Source organism: Mastacembelus armatus, chromosome 21 (genome assembly GCF_900324485.2).
Source record: "Mastacembelus armatus chromosome 21, fMasArm1.2, whole genome shotgun sequence".
NCBI lineage: Eukaryota > Metazoa > Chordata > Actinopteri > Synbranchiformes > Mastacembelidae > Mastacembelus > Mastacembelus armatus.
The window spans coordinates 19,211,904-19,229,412 of record NC_046653.1 but is presented as its reverse complement, the minus strand read 5'-3'; the positions used below and the strand labels follow the sequence as shown (position 1 = coordinate 19,229,412).

At 39.9% G+C, this 17,509-nt stretch overlaps 2 protein-coding genes across 9 annotated transcripts in view; one reads left to right on the top strand and one right to left on the bottom strand.

Moving 5' to 3' along the window:
- The window catches only part of fgf14 (fibroblast growth factor 14), a 79,050-nt gene extending 74,448 nt beyond the window's left edge, over positions 1–4,602 (top strand). For 6 of the 7 annotated variants that reach the window (XM_026295651.1, XM_026295650.1, XM_026295645.1 and 3 more), the window contains 2 exons: positions 2,743–2,941; positions 4,221–4,602. In XM_026295651.1, the coding sequence (XP_026151436.1) occupies positions 2,743–2,941; positions 4,221–4,363 (342 nt within the window). In that variant the 3' untranslated portion in view covers positions 4,364–4,602. Of the gene's footprint in view, positions 1–2,742; positions 2,942–3,751; positions 3,914–4,220 lie in introns of those variants that run through there. The other variant, XM_026295649.1, reaches the window with a different exon arrangement.
- A 2,208-nt stretch (positions 4,603–6,810) lies between these two features.
- Positions 6,811–17,509, bottom strand: part of itgbl1 (integrin, beta-like 1) — a 35,961-nt gene continuing 25,262 nt past the window's right edge. The window contains exons 9-11 of one of the 2 annotated variants that reach the window (XM_026296261.2): positions 12,739–12,885; positions 10,872–10,985; positions 6,811–8,431 (exon numbers count right to left, since the gene is read on the bottom strand). In XM_026296261.2, coding sequence (XP_026152046.1) covers positions 8,343–8,431; positions 10,872–10,985; positions 12,739–12,885 — 350 coding nt within the window. In that variant the 3' untranslated portion in view covers positions 6,811–8,342. Of the gene's footprint in view, positions 8,432–10,871; positions 10,986–12,738; positions 12,909–17,509 lie in introns of those variants that run through there. The other variant, XR_003294985.2, reaches the window with a different exon arrangement.

The window sequence follows — 17,509 nt, the reverse complement described above, 5'->3', positions numbered from 1 at the left end:
GATTTTTTTTCTGGCAGTAGTGAAGGAATTATCGATAACAGATGAGCCTAAAGGAAAGTTTCTTTCTTGTTTTGTGGCAAGAAAGTGAAAGGACATGTCATTCACATGTGACACATTTAAAACGCAATCAGGAAATGATGCAGCTGAAATCCACTGCCATAATTACTCTGAACTTCAAATCAAACTGGTGAGGGAGTGTTACAGTTTTCTTCACCATCAAGCTTCATTCCACAAACAAACCACCTCCAGTCGTCCTGCCTCTGTAAACAAATCCAGACCTTTTGTGTGTCTATGTGAAGGCGTTTGATTAGCCACAATTAAGGCCTTGGCACCAGCTTGTATGATTACTTTGACTCAAGGCTGTTTTGTAGGTGCTGTGTAAGTAATCAGTACTGGGCTAAACCTGGACTAGCATCAAAATGATGTCTAATTACAGGAGCCAACCAACCTGCAGCTCACCTGATGAGGAAAAAGTAGAATTAATTACCTAAGTGATGTAACTCAGGGAACCATGAAGGTAAAACTATTTTGCCTTCTAATCGGCTCAGCGACACAGTTTGCTTCAGCATGAAAAGAGCATGTTTAAATATTCTTTCAGGGAGCAAAGTTATTTGGTTTAACAACTTAAACAGTACAACGAAAACATTTATTTTGTGCTCTTGACTAAAGATCACCCAAGTGAGTAACATAAATACAAATCCCTCGTCCTGAGATAAGACCTCTGTATTTTGGGATGCATTAAGTTCCGTGTGTTGTTGTCCATATCTGTAACATCCTGCTCTGTCACCCTCCTGTCTTGGCAGACATGACACAGCCACGTTTTTCTGACAGCCTGAACATAATAAGGAGCCATTTGACAAACTTGTGCTTGCAGCTGACATGCACTAAATCTTAATGAGCATGAAAAAGTGAATAATGATGTGGTCAAGTCTATGCATCACCCTGAGGGTATGTTCATTTATTTGATATGAAACAGGCTAGATGTCCTTGTGTTCCGGGTTTTATGATATAAGGCTCAGTTTTTGTTGCTTCATCCTGCAGTGTGCCTATCAGTGCACTGGTCTGACCAGCCTCTGTGCTCTGCTAAAGAGACACTAGTGTGAAGTTAACTCTCTTGTGTAATGTAATTGCTGACATGATGGTGCAAAGTCAGAATGTAGGATTTCCCCATCACCTGTGTTATAACACATCACCGCTCTCACCTCTCACTGGCAATTTTAACTGTTTCTCCCAGTAATTGCAATTAGCAACTCTTCCTGATTTTTTTTTTCCTGACATTTCAGCTAATGTTGTTATGCATCATGCATTATGGGTACCACTGAAACAAGCCTACGAGTCCTCAATCAAGGATAGAGAGGACACTCAAAAGACAGCCGGGTGCTTCTCAGGATCATTATGGTCATCCCAAGTGTCCCTCCACTCCTTCCTGCTCAGCTCTGCTTTCAGCTGAATACCGTCTGGAGGATAAGCTCTGACAGGCTAATTCACCAAAGGGCTAATTACACCATAATTATGGTATGGTGTGCCCTGTGTTCAAAACTGAGCGCTTAGCTGATAAATAATGTCCTGTGAAGCTACAGTACAGGCAAATTACAAAATGAGAGCCTCAACATAGTAAGTATAAAATCAAACTCCAGTTGAATTCAAATGAAAATAACTCAACTATATTTAGCCACTGTAGCATCATGGCTGAAGACACAGCAACATTACCCTGTTGGTTCACCACTGTTGTCCAGACCTAAATATTTATATAATACAATTTCCATTTTTCTTATTTGTTACAAAGGAAACAATTTCTTATTCTGGATCCTTAAAGAAGCTGCAGACCCTGACACTGAGAACCACTGTGAGAATTTTTACATATGCTGTCAGAAGTTCTGTGAGCCAGCTCAGTGTGAATTGCTCACAACAGATGTAGTGAAGCCCTCCATTGTGATGAGCATGCTTTGATTAATACACCACGATGAATGCCTTTATTTTTAGCCTGGCAGGGCAGACAATGTGGAAACGCTTTTTATTACCATTCTGGTTGGAGATGAATGGGCAACATCAGAGAAAAATATGGTGCCTCAGTGTTCATTTGTCATTGCCAGATTGAGGTGTAAAGGATGGCAGAGTCACTTGATTAGGCCTATCATCATTGGTACAAAGTTCACAAAGCAGTCATAGAGAAAGTGATAATAGAAGAGGTAGTATTTAGTGAAGAACAAGTTCTGTTGACTTATACCAAGTTTTAAAAAGCAGTAGTGCCTGGCAAGGCATGTGGAGGTGGAGGTGCTGGTTTTTCCGGTGCTGAAGTGCTGGGGTCAGAGTCTAACAATATAAACTTTCTTCTGGGCACATGAGATAATTGACTAAATAAGTGCTGTTACATCTGATGTCAAGGTTAAGGCCAAGGAGAGAAAGAGAGTTGCATTTCACTAGAGCAGGTCATTAGGCTTGGCTTGAATCAGACATGATTATAGCAATAGACTGTGCAGCTCTCATGACAGCTGGAAGTATGAAGTCCATTTTATCTGGCAAGGCATTTTCTGATCCTGCCACAACATTATTTTTTATGCTGTGCGTGTGAAGTCAGAATTGCTTTTGTCTTGGTGACCTCCACACAAGTTGAAATAGAATTACTGAAGCTGACATATGTTTCATTCCAACATGTAAATCATGAAGTCTCCTACAGTGTGTAGTGTTTTTGCTTTAAAAGGAGTTTTACAATGGGTCTGGTGCTGTTTTGTGTCTCTGCAGGAACTCTTTACAGCGGAGTGCAAGTTCAAAGAGTCGGTGTTTGAGAACTACTACGTGATCTACTCGTCCATGTTGTACAGACAACAGGAGTCAGGGCGAGCTTGGTTCCTAGGGCTCAATAAAGAAGGCCAAGCCATGAAGGGGAACCGAGTGAAAAAAACGAAACCAGCTGCTCACTTCCTGCCCAAGCCATTAGAAGGTAAGTTATACAGGGTGAGATATAACAATAACTTTATGAAGCTGCAGTCAGGTTTTTCACAACTAACCCTTGGAGCTCATTTCTTGCTTGTATTTTAATAAGTATTAAGTAGTTTTATTAAAAATCTGAATTTATAATTTGTTTTTAATTATTTAAAGCTACTCTACATAATTTCTTTTCAGCCACTAGAGAGTCTAGTGAGACCCACACTCCTAACCATGATTATTTTCCCCATAAAATGATGACCATGTTACATGTAGGTGCTAACGTTACCACAACAGTCTGTAGGCTGCCCTGGTTTTTGTGTTGTCGTTTAAAAGCTGCTCCTAAGACATAAATGATACAGACATAAGGATCATTTCATTGGGTGATAGACAGAATAACATAAATATGATTTTGGTCTTTTAAAAGAATGTGATGACACAAAATAAATACTGAAGATCTCTGTCCTTCATAGAATTAGATCAGCCAAACCACCTGGTTACAACTTCTCTGTTCCAGTTTTTCGTGCAGAGCTTGTGAATCCCCTACTTCCAAAAGTTGTGCACCCAAAAGAAAGTCTCAAGGGGCTTCGTCAGCAACTCCTTAGCAATGTTCCTCAGATTTTCCTCTCACTTTGACTATCTCTTACCTAAAGCAGTGTTTCAGCTGCCAATATTGAAAGAGAACTTACTGTAAAGTATCATGTATCTTTTGGTGGAGATATAAATAACTTTTGGATATTTTTGGATAAAAGTGATGCCACGTGATTTGATACTTGATAACCGTACAACTACTGTGTGAGAAATATCAATTTTTTATATTTTATAGCTATTTTGCTGCTGTATGCGCACCGTGTGTGGTGCTGGACAACTCTAAGTGCAGCATGAAATGTCGATAGTACAGAAGATGCCAGCATCACTCTCCTATCACTGAAACATGGAACCAAGATGGAGTCAAGACTGAAATAGAGCTGTAGTGTACTGGGTATGAGCCGGGAATGATGTGCTTTATAGAACAGCTTGTGGCTGGATTCAGAATCAGATGACAATCATGAAGGTAATGTGAAGCCCATAGGCAAGAAATACCAGCTTTTCTTCTCTGATAAACTGCAGGATATCCTGAGTGCAGGTCCGCCTATATAAATGCCTTTGTGGAGCATCTTTCTACTAACAATTGCTGTTGTTCTTCTTTTTCAGATAGTTTTAGACAAGTAAACTCAAAAGTGCAGGAAAGAGGTCCTTGCTTACAGCTTTTCCCTTCTCTCTGTCCTTTCTTTCCCGGCTGCCTGCTCCTCCAGTTGCCATGTACAGAGAGCCATCATTGCACGATGTTGGAGAGACAGTGCCCAAGGCAGCAGTACCTCCCAGTAAAAGCACAAGTGAGCCAGCAATGATGAATGGAGGTAAACCTGTCAGCAAGCCCGACAAGCCCACCACATAGCCACACCTGACCAGTGCCCAGTGTGTGTGTGTGCGCGCGCGTGTGTGTGCGGAAGGGGGGAGGGCGTGATGGAGGCAGGGCTTTTCCCAACTAGACTCCAGACCCTCTTTTCTCTGTGGATCAGATCCAGGCGAACCTCCCTTCCTTTCTTCTCTTGCTCCTCCTCTTCATTCTCTGCCTCGTCCTCCCTTTCCCCAGCTGTCTCAACACACGGGGTGGATTCTGAGGCAGCTGTGTTGCTTCAGCACAGGATGGGAAGAGGACCTCTGATCATGGAATGCCTTTAGATTCCTCTGAAACTGTGAGAATTTATGTGAATAACACATTTCAGAACCACGCTTGTGGTACTTTGCTTGCTGACAGTCCATCCAAGAAACCTTCCCCTTCTCTTTAATGCCCTGTTGGAGCAGAGTCTGTGTAACTTCAGATCTATTTTCTATACCACAGATCACCAGCTATGTTCTGGGATAGAGACTGTATAGACAGAGTAAATATTTGGACTGTTGTCCTCTATTTTTTACGAGTATGTTCCCCACTCCCTCTCTTTCTATCTCTAGTCACACACGTTTCTCTTTGTCAAGTAACCTAAAAAAAGATATAAACATTTTGCAAGAGGATTGTGTGATTTTCTAACACATTCACAGAGATATGGAATAAAATCCTAAATCAACACAACTCAAAATAATCGCCAACTCTTACCAACAAAACACACACAGACACACAAAGTTGCTGGTGAAAATCATAGATGTTGCTTTTTTACAGCTGATAAAAACACACTGGAGGCTGGCAGATAGCTCTTGCAATCATAGTTGATGAAGTGCTAATTACCGCCACTGCAATCAATGCGAGGAGCTCCCAACACCCATACAAACACACACACACACACACACACATTTGTAACAGATGTGCGTGTGGGTGGGAGAGCGCTGTAAGGAATGGTGTATACATATCACTAAGTCCCACCAGTGGTTCAGTCCGCCTTCTCTGGTAAATAGAAAACATGAAGTCTATTTTTCTTTAATCTAATTTCAGAGCATGGGCTCTAGGAATATCTCTAGGCCTTGTAGGCCTCTGTCCCTCCTTCACTGACTTCTTTGGACTACAAGGCAAGGCTTGTGGCTTTGACCCAGATGGTCTATAACTGCAGCACTGGCAGCCATCTTATGGCAGCGTCTACTTAAAGCCAGAAAACAACATGGCTGAAAAACCAAGTAGGCGACATTTATACTGGCTGCATCCCTATTTGGTTCAGCAAACTAAAGCATGGGCAAGGTTAATATTGTGTTCTCTCTTCTTGCAGCAGTAATACAAGAGATGGCTTATATTGTAACATTTTCACTGTATAAAATTTAGGGAAAATGACTATTAAAAATCCTAACTTTTTAAATGACTAGATATTATTATAATTATTATTGAGAGGATTTGTCTCCTAGCTCAGCATGCAGAGTCCAGTACTGATCATCTTGGCCTATCACGTGCCTGTTTGGACCTTGATTCCCGGCATGCAAAAACAGGTTCCCAGTCCCCACTGGGCCAAAGGTGCCTCACCCACCCGATACATCCATGTATAGGACACGTAGCATTATCCATTGATAAACCACACTCAGATGTATTCATTCTGAAATGACCAAAGTCTCTTTTTCATCCCAAGAAGCAATTCTTTAAAAAAGGAAACTAATCTGATTCTCTCTCTGATTCAAGTCATCAACACTTTCACTGTGATAGCATTTGTCCTGTCCAAAAGGATCCACCCCTGCTCAGACCCCCAAAGGTCTTGACTGATGTCATTTTGGAGAAGTACATATACCTTGAATTAATCACATGCATGAATTTTTTATAAGGGTCAAGGTATGGGTAACGTTCTTCATTCTTTTTAAGCTGAGGATCACTGAGGTTTGGTCTGAGGGTTAAAAGGGCATGTTGTAGGCTATGGCACACTTGCAGCTAATCTGAAGTTAACCCACCACAGTTTCTGTTTTGCATTTTCATCATGACTGTTACAATTTATCAAAGCTCTATCTGATCAATCAATTTATAATGTTTGTCTTGCTTTACAGATTTTTCCTAATACTTTTGTTAGATAAGATTTAGAATATGGAGTAGATTGTTGCTACTGTATGCTGCTAAAACCGCAACTATATTAAGAGGTTTATTTGGTAGATTTGCAGAGTTTATTGGGATTATACATGACCATCTTTATTACAGCACATCAAAGCACATTAGTTATAATTCAATATTTGTCTGTACAAAGCTGTTACTGCAATGACAAAAATGGCGTACTATACACACACAGGAGCTGGAAACAGTTGTATTTGGGGCTGATGTTCTGTCCTCATTGCAGCCAATCATCCTTCACTCTTACTAACTCTACATGCTGGGCTGGCTGCTGCTCTAGCCCTGCAGTTAACTGGCTCCTCAAAGGCTGACTTTATTTTTGTAAATGACCGGTGTGTAAATGTACATCTGTTTGACTCTCGTAACCACTATTTTTTTTTTTTTTTGTTTGTCCTTATTTTCTCTCGTATACGGGTCGTGTGTGATGTTGTCTCCTGATCCCGATCATTCTTGCGTTATTCCGCCCCTTTTTCATATGTGTTACAAAAATATTCTAGCATACATAGTTTCATTGTTGCTTCCGTTTTCAGCCTCTTGTTTTGTACGTTGTCCCATCTGTTGCATGGGGAGAGGATGGCATCGATGAACTGCATGTAGTAGGTTATGTCTATCAAGAACTGTTGGTATGTACTGCTAATTTTACATACATATATGCAACGAGTTTGTCTACACTATACAGTTTGTGTTTGTTGTATACACATATACAACATATTGAATAAAATATTTATATAAAGGTGTACTGTAATGTCAGTAACATACTTAATGCAATATAGTGTGCAGTATATTATTGCACCTGTCATTTTTGATGGGACAAAGAAAACAGCGGGGTTGGCTAGAAAAAGCATGAAAAAGGCCAAAGTAGAATTTACATTAATTTTACTTTGTTACTTCTATATTGATCTTCTTTTTGAGTGGTGACTGAGCACTTGTGTCAGTGCAGCTCTCATCCCCTGATGCCACCTTTTAAAGTGACATGGACATCGAGCATGCCACAACTGAACTGTGTATGCCCTTCTTTGTTTCCTCCACTTAGAATTTAACCTTATCACTAGTATGAGTTGAGTGCAAAATCACGTACAGTGTGGGTTTCATGGCAGATTGTTTGCTTTCATTTCTTGGTGTAGAAGACTAGCACTATTGAAATGGTTTATTTTCAAAAAATATATATATACCATTGCAAGTATGCCCATTGGAGTTATGTCATGTTATAACAAATTTGTAACCATGTATGATTAAGGTCTTCGCATTGTTTTCCATGCAAAATGTTGTGTAATGCGGCACATTTAATGTTTTATTATTAAAAAGAAATAAAAACCTCCATACAGTAACCTCTGCCTCGAGCTTGGAAGTGAACTCTGAGTCCAATTTGGGAACAACACACCAGTCTGAAACGGTTAAAAGCAGACCCACATTATCCCCTGCAGTATCCCACATATTCTAAAAATGTCCCCTTAATGAAACAACATGATCTTGTCTTTTCAACATTTGGATTTGTCATGTACCTGCATCCTATGTGTAACCATCTGGAATATGTAAGCCTTCCAACATATTAAAAATCATATACAAAGCTGTTTTGCAACCATAAATGTTTAGATTGTAATATATCTTAAACAGAAAAATGTTTTTTTTTTCTTTTCACCTACAAAATCCAGTTTTAATAATGATCATTTGTAACCAGTACAATAAAGTAATGAATGCTGTTAGTGATATGCATTATTACATCCATGTTTATGTTTGTCTTTTTCCTCCACCTATGGTTTCCAGGCTGTGGTGTTTTATCAGTCTGGGTTTGAATGTGGTTTGGTCCTCCTGGTCGCTCCAGGCAGCCAGGTGTTTTGCTTCTAACCCCAGTGTCCTGATCTCCTCAGTACTCTGTTCCCATCCAGATTTCGCAAGCGTTCCCCGTCCAGCCGTCCCAGCACTCACAGTTGCCGCAATTGCACAACCCGTTCCCTGTGAATAGATGTGAGAGGAAAAGCTGTGAATTAAAAGAGCTGTGCCATCATGCCTGACCTTTAACAAGGTTCCTCTTTTCACACCCTGCATCCATGTGTGCAGCTCTCTGGAGGTTGACTACACTGCCCAGGACAGTTTGTGGTTCTTCACTGCTCCTGCCCACACAGTAGAGGAGGAAACTCTGGTTTAATTATGACTGGAAACATATTATACTTTAGATATTCATTACATGTACTCAAGGCTCAGATATCCCAAATTCTGACTAGTCTCCCTTTTTTCCTGTTGCAGTTTCAGCTCTTGTGTTCAATAACAAATTAATAATTCTAATTGTCAAACACCTCATGTTTCAGGTCTCTGTTTGAGGTGGATAACGAGGTGTAAAGCATCTGTCATTTCCTACAATCCTTCCCTAACATTTACTAAGTTGCTTTCCTCTAACCAGCCAGATCACCAACACCCTGAGTATAATAACATCCTCCTCTTGGTTTTAAAACCCAAACCCGCTGAGCTCTCCACAAGCTCCTCGAGCTGTCAGAGATGCTGGGGTTGGAAGGAGTCCTCCTCCTGGCCTCCTGTCACACAGTTGAAAAGACGTATCTACTGCAAAATATCTCTGTGGGAGAGTAGGGAGGAGTCTGGGGAGAGAGGGGCTGGTGGACGATGAATTTAAAACACTGCTCAGTGAAAAAACAAAGCAGCAGAGATGGGTGAGTAGGTGATGAAAAAGAACAAGGAAAGTGAGATAGGAAAGGATGATGACTGTCTGAGCTGGAGGAATCAACAGAAACAGTGGTTGCCCTGGCTGTTGATCTGCTGAGTCCAGGGAGCAGAATAGATGGATCTTCCTCTCAATAAATAGTTAAGACTGGCCTTGCTCTAGAGTATATTCTGCTTTTTGTCGATAAATCTTTAGAGAAAACCAACACCAACAATGCTTTAGTCTGTCTCTCAACTAAAGTAATCATCCTTAAATGCACAGTTTCAGTTTTAAAAAAGGCTCAATTGTTTCTGAGGACTATTTTCAAGTGTGGACTAATGGACATTTGGTGCATTTGTGAATATTTGAAAGCAGACTATCCTGCCCGTGTTAATCATAATGAAGGACCATGTAACTGGGTGCAATTAGGTGGCTCATTTTTGTTTTGTTTTTGTATTTTTTAAGAAATATAGTGATTGTGTTCATGATAAATCAGTCTTCTGGCTGACAGCTTCGTTGTAAAACTGACAATGTAAGAGTGAGTAAACACAATTAGATGTATTAGTGACAAGATGTCACTGGTGTTTACTGTTTTACCTGTGTAGCAGACTCTCTTTTCTGAAGTGTTTGCTGAAATGATCATATTTGGTGCATGAAATTAACCAGCAACCATTCCTAATATGCTGCATTTTCCACATCACTCATCAGTTGTATGTGTAATGAGAATCTACAGCTTTGAAGGGTCCATGAAATCCCCGGATACAGAGTAATTTATTGGCAAACTTGCTAAACAGTTTTTTTTGTGTTGTGAACACAAAAAGCAGCAAGTTTTATCCCCATATTCAGCCCTCTTTCTGGAATGGCCTTTTCGTTCAAAAATAAATATAATAAAATAATTCTTATGCATATGGTCATTTTTAGATATGCAGTATACTGTAACTAAGATGTGGTAATCAGGTACATTTATCAGACATTGCCATGTATTTTCTTTGTTTACTCCCAGCTTTACACAGTTTCTAAGCAAAGTTTGTTTGCATCTGGAACCACTGAGGCTTATTTGAATGACATTAAGGCTGACATTTGGAGTTGTGAAGTCACCATGTGAAAGAAAAACACTTCTGAACAGCTGTCCAGATTGTGACAGGCCCAGAGGCAAAAACAATTATAAACATGCAGTGAGAGTTCCATTACCACTTGGAAGAAGACTGATCCTGTGGATACGTAGCTCAGTTCATTGTTCTGGTTTTTGACTGAGAACCATGAACATTCACATTAGTGAAGCTGGTACAAATTTGGTAGATACAACAGTGTTTATGTGCATGTGTTAGACTTTTATGAATCCTATTAGTTCAGGATCTAAGACTCAATCTTTAAACTGAATCAAACCAGCATCAATTTATATTCAGCCTCGGTTTGATTGGGTGCCAGCTGTCGCCACAGATACCAGATCAGTGTGTCAATATATAGCTAATAAATGTAATTCTAGATAAACTATTTTGAAATATTTTTGGAATTAGATATGAGTTGATATTTCTTATCAGATGATATTATATTGCAGCTGCTTGTTAGGTTTTGATATTCTCTCTATTTTGAATTTGGTCTAATTATTTACTGGTCTATTTGGATTGAATTGCTCTTTTTTGCACTTTGGATTGTGGTAGATTTTCCACAGGTTTGTTTCAGATCGGATCCAACATTTTGGACCATGAAGACCTCTGACGTGTGCGTTTCCCACACTACCTGTGCAAGTGAGCCCATCGTGTTTGTCGCACTCTCGGTCATCACACTCACAGTACTCTCCAGACACCCACCAGTCCTGTGGAGAGCAGATACATTTGCCACAGTGACAGGAACCTGCAACACACACAAAGAACTATTAACTAACATAATTTTTTTTATCCAACATAAGAATCGTTGTTACAGGGTGTATTTTATGTGTCATTTTTACACCTTCCCCTTGCTGTTTGTGTTTTTAAAAAAATATTGTTTGTGTTATTCTGAGTAAATATTCTTTTTAACACAGGTTGATAGTGTTGGATTGGGAAGCGTGGATATAACCTGGGGAAACAGCAAATAATATACTTTTGCCACCAGGAAACCAATTCAACCACACTTTAAACTTCCTTCAGTGGCTAGTCTTCTGTCTGTCTCAAGGGCAGCAGCCGGATAATAAGATATTAAGGATTGGTATAGAGAAACAAATCTAATGCTATCTGCTTCTTTTTTTTTTTTTCAAAGATCACACCTAAAGGTCCAGCAACCATGCTTCCAATCTCACTTTACACAGGGTTACAGGAGCTCACTATGAGAGTCGGAGGCAGACAGCGAGAGATGGAGAGAGGTGCAGTGGAGCAAGTAAGCAGATAAGAGAGGTGAAACAAAGTGAGGAGCTGAGGGAGGCTGAACTGTTCTGGTGTCTGACTGTAGTGGAGTATGGAGAGTGAACATTATCATTTTCATTTCCACATCCTGTGCAGTTTGCAGGGCTGGACCCCCTGCAATTGGTCTATTTCTATGGCTTCATAATAGAGAAGGAATCTTGTTGTCTGGGGCCATTTGTCACATAATGATATAGACAATGTACTGTAGTGATCATGTGACCACTTCGTTATGTATGTACAGGATACAGGACTGCAACTAATGATTATTTCTAAATATCAATCACTGTGATGATTTTCAATTAATCAATTTACTGTTTCATCTATAAAACGTCAGAAAAGAGAGACAGGGCGTTCCAGTGTCAATTATATTAAGCTGAGAAAACAGCATATCATTATATTTAAAAGATTGATCCAATCAGTGTTTGGTCTTTCAGCATTATACATCATGTGAACAATTAACCTAAATAAATATTTAGTTTAAAAAAATTCCAATTCCTACATCAATCAGATGACCTGTTAATCTAATAATAATAGCCTAATACAGAGCTGCAGGCGCTACAGAAGGCTAGTTTGTATTAAGTTACTTGGTGCTGACATGTTATGAACTAAATCTTGTATAATAGAGTCCTTTGTTGTTAAATTATATCTGGATAAAAGATGACACCATAAAGGAATCTAAAATTAAATCATGTCTAGATTGTCACTTTAATCATAAAAGAACAAGGTATTAACCTGTGCCACAGTGCACATTTTGGCTCAGAGTTAAAATTTGATGATGTTGAGCTTGTACGATTTGTTGTAAAACATCACTAGGACTTTAATTATTTGTTACTATCAACTCAGAGACAGTAGGACATAGTAGAAACTATGGGTGCAAGATATGGTGTAATCTCATACTAGATGGTGTAATTGAGGTGTTTTGTAACTTTGTGAATGTAGGATTAGACAGAGTGAGTAGGACATGCAAGATAGGCTCCTGGACAGAACTGATCTTGGGATCTGATCAACAGACCAATTTATTGTCACATAATTTATGTATGCAGTGTATTGATTTTATTGTAGTCTGGTCTTAGACATAATGTTTAGACATAATGGAGAAAACAGAAATCAGTGTATAGTTTATGAACCGACAAAAATACATTTATTTGACATCAATCTTGACTCCCATACAGTGACTTCTATGGCTTATTCTTTTAAGCAGCATTGAACAGAAAAAAAATGTTTACCTTTTCCACTGCAGATGACTCCGTCTGAGGTCTCGCAAAGCTCCTTGCTCTCAGTATCACTCATGTCACAAGACCTGGGGAACTGACACAGCTTCCCAAACCAGCCCTTCTCGCAGATGCACCGTCCACATGAACAGTAACCGTGACCTGGCGGTGGAGGGCAGAAGGGCCTTCATTTAAAGGAGACAGAATGTGGAGCAGGGCCATGAGAAAATAGCACAAAATAAATAAATGAAGCATTCACAGCAAGACTGAAAAGTCAAGGGAGATGCAACTGGAGGGTAAAATGATAACAATAAAGCTCATACACACAGAAAGTTGACAGTGCAGACATCAAACCTTGACACTAATAGGCAGTACGAGAGACAGAGCTGCAGGAAGATGAGAAAGACGCAGCAGGCTTATTGTATTTCCCCTGGAGACATGAAAGGAACTGTCATCACTGGTCTTGTCCTGTCCTTAATAAATCTCCAACAGTTCAGAGGAAGATAAAAAAAGGAATGACAGCAAGATACACACACACACACACACACACACACACACACACACAAACACAGATACCCAAATAACCAGCGATGTTTAATTTTGTAGAAAGAGGCAGTTGGATGTTGAGTTACCTTAACAGCCGACAACATCACTGTGGTTTTAACAAGTACTGTAGCACTTACACCCCCCCCCCAAAGGACCCTTGCATCCCTCACAATGTGCTTACTTCAGTATAAATCGGACCATGGAGGGGCAGTTTCATCATTGATTGATTGCTTCATGTTCACATCTGGTAACAGCTGCCAGGGTGAAGAGGTGGTAATGAGCAGAGCATTTTCCTCTGTAAATTCTTCGATGCAGGAGTGTATTGAGTCAGTCAAACTGCTGTTCGATTCAGCTGAGATCCACTGCCTCTTAAACTTGCAACATTCAGCCAAAAACTCATATACACAAATGAATACATCAAAATAATAAAACCTACTCAACTGATTCACTCAGCACTAAATAAACAGATTTATAGCTTTTCAGTGCAGTAATTCTAAACATTTTTCAACAACAGCACATCGTGTTTAGTACCAGTGGATAAGATACGCTATTACAATTGAATCATCTTATAGTTGTATAAATTTCTATTACTTTATACACACAACCATTTCTTAAAGGAAATGGTTTAAGGAAAAATGCTTGTTTGATTTCTTGTCAACCCAGCAGCCAGTTACCCCAGTGCTGCATAAAGACTGGAAGCCAGAGAAGTACCTAACAATACCTCTGAGGTTTGCAAATTAACATCGATTCTAATCTGGAGTCATTTTGACACTTTGTCTGCAACTCCAGAAGGTCCCTGTGGCTTGTTTCTCTTTTTTTGCAAAGATGAAACAAATGAGGTTTAATGTGTTGATTAGTGAGCTTTGGAACTGCTGATATTTGTTCATTTTGGATGGAGTCAGGCCTGTTGTGTCGCCCTTCCTCCAGCTGGTTGGCTCTGGTGGTAGCTTCATATAAAAAGTGTAGAGACATAATAATGTCAGGGTTATTGACAGTCTTGTCTAACTCTGACACTGACTTCTTAAAATGCTGAACTATTCCTTTAAACCCTGAGTTTGATACTGAAGTGTTGTTACCAAACACTGCTAAACACCAGCTATGTAGTCCTGAAAGCAATAGATCATTCTACAGCTAGAGATAATCTCTCAATCTCTGTCTCACTTCACTGCCTCATAGTGTCAGTTTGGTGTATTATGTATGTGTGTGTGGTTGTGTTAGGAGGTTATAAATGAAAGTTAGCTACTTTCTGTGTCAGATGGAGCTATGGCAGCATGCATGGCTGCCTCAATCAGCCAGCCTGGGAGAGCGTTTAATTGCTTTGTTAGAATGGCAACCTAGCCCTCATTCAATTAGTCTGCACCTGCCTTGGTCTGGGCACACATGTGCTAGAGCTGACGGTGACTGGGAGCTGGTGGTGAGGAATCGGGTATTTAACCCAGCAAAGATATGTAGTGTTACGCAGAAAGAGTCTGCAGGGGTTAAGAGTTCACTGCCTCCAGAGAAGATGGAGCTGAATCAACATGACGTGAAGTAGCGAGAGGAAGAGAAATAAACAGTAAGGGAGGGGGAACAATCAAAGCTCTTCTCTACTCCACAAAAAAATGTACCTTTTCAAGTCATGTTTGTTTGACTGTGACCTTATAAGTGAACTTTTCAAAGAAAGAAAACAGATGGAATCCTGGTCCAAATAACTGACTGAATCTTGAATCAAGAAAGAGCAAGTCAGTTAGACGCATTTAAATCAAGAGAAAAATAAACAAATCTACTATTACTACTATTTTTGTCCTGGCTACTGTCATCATTGACTCACATCCTGTGAAGGAGCTTCTCTGATAGATTTTCTAACCTGGTCAAACCAGCATCTATTTAATAGAACCAATCCTAGTACTAGTTTAACAAGTGGAGACCTTATACAGAATACATGCTAAAATGTCATAAAAGAAGAAGGCAGTGGTGAAATTAATAAAATTAATAATGGGTGCATTGAATGCATCCATGGTCTGACAGCTACACCTCTTTATGACGCAAGTAAATAAAAGAAAAGCCATCATGAATTTTATTAGAGCTGTGTGTTTCCAGCTATGACATGTCAAATCAACTAAGCCTTGACAGAGACAGCCAGTAATTTGTCTGAGCACTAAGCACACTCATGTCCTCTGGGGGTTAACAAAATGCCGGGTTTCAGACTAAATAACGGTTATCTCAACATCTGAGCACTCTCTGATGCTGTATATCAGACTGATCATTTAATACCATGAAAGAGCCCAAAAAAAGGAAACAAATGTGGATGCCTCCTGTTTGTTGTTCAGTGTAATTAAATACATATATAATGCTAGATTATCACTGCACAGTATTCCATCCATCCATCCATTATCTATACCCCCTTATTCCTTAACCAGGGTCCCAGGGATCTGCTGGAGCCTATCCCAGCTCTCTTTGGGTGAAAGGCAGGGGTCCACCCTGGACAGGTCACCAGTCCATCACAGGGCCACATAGAGACAAACAACCTCACACACTCACACTCACTCCTATGGGCAATTTAGAGTCACCAATCAACCTGACATACATGTTTTTGGACTGTGGGAGGAAACCAGAGTACCTGGAGAAAACCCACACAAGCACAGGGAGAACATGCAAACTCCACACAGAAAGGCTGGGTTGTGAACCCAGGACCTTCTTGCTGTGAGGCAACAGTGCTAACTCAGCCACCGTGCTGCCCTACTGCACAGTATTTTCAACACTAACATGGCCAACTCTACAATCATAAAACAGTCTGTACAGTTGTCTCAATGCTCACAGTTGGCAGAATTCCCATCCTCATCATCAATCCTGAAGGTGCACAAAAGGTGCCTGTGGACGACCATCCTTGGTGCATATAGAACAGACTCAAGAGTCAAGTGTGAACACTGAAGGACTGAATTATAGAGTCTGCTTCATTTATCACTTCTCTCCTCTGTGTGGTGCACAGCAAGGCTCAAACATTCAGGGACAGTCACAGCACTGTACCTCAGATGAATTTTCCTACAGCTGCTTTCTGTTTGATCCCCACTTCTCACTTTGTGTACCTACTTTACTGTCTCTCTCTGTTTCTCACAACATCCAATAGCTTACACAGGCCTCTGAGCGTACAGACGTATTTGTCAGTCTGACAGTATATCTGTGTTGGTGGGTGTGTGTGTGTGTGACTGCGTTGGTGTTTAGCGTTTAGGCAGGCTCTCCCAGAAGCCTCATGAAGAATAGTCTCTGGACGGCCCAAAACACAATAAGTGCCAGTAATTCATTCACATAAATACTGCATCGCTTTTTAAAGGAGGAACTTACACCCAGATGCTGCAATGCACCACTGAAATAAAATGGTACAGTCCAACAAAACAACGCTAAAAGGGCTCCACTTAGGGAAGCATGTGCACATGCATATTTGCACAGTAGCTGGTTGACAGGACTGGGCAGATTGCAAGTCGTTTTAAAAGTAAACACAAATAGATGAAGGATTTACACATGGCAGTGGTTTTCTTAGAGTGAAACAGACAACAGACTGAACAGTGAGTTTAACAAAGTCACGTTCCTGCTTCATAAAGTTGTGGATAAACAAAATGAACAGAAAATCTGCACTCAGTTAGTTTACACTTTGGAAAATTGCACATGTGTCACAAAGACAGAAAAGAAGAAAGATATAAAAGTGGGTGTCCTGTGAACTCAAACAGAGGAAACAGAGCAAAAGAAAATACCAAAAAACATAACTTTTCTCCAGTTTTTCTACTTTTCTGTAGGATCACCACAATATTTAATTGGACAATTCCTTCATCTAACTTCTCTCTTTCGCCCGTGTTTTCGTGTGATTTATTCATTACAGTGGATGTGAGCAAATGGCTCAAATTGAGAGCACAAACTTCTTGAGACCTCAGAAAGGTTTCAAAGGCTTGGAGCCATTTTTGTCAAATTCAGCTGAAGGATTTAAAGTGTTGTGCCTGTAGATATGAAAGAGGGCAGATTGTACTGATCATAATGTGTGTAGTTTTCTGTGCTATAATTGGAAGAGGAGTAGTGTGTCTCATCGTTGCCAATACAGGAGTAGATTTAATGTTTTCATTCTGAAATAGAGAGGTGACATGGATGAATTTGCACTTTCTCTACTGTAAATATATAAACGTGTATCTTCATTGACCACAAAAGTATGACTGTATTTGGGAGCATTCAATAATATTTAAATAACATATATTTCACTTTCATTTTTTTCTGT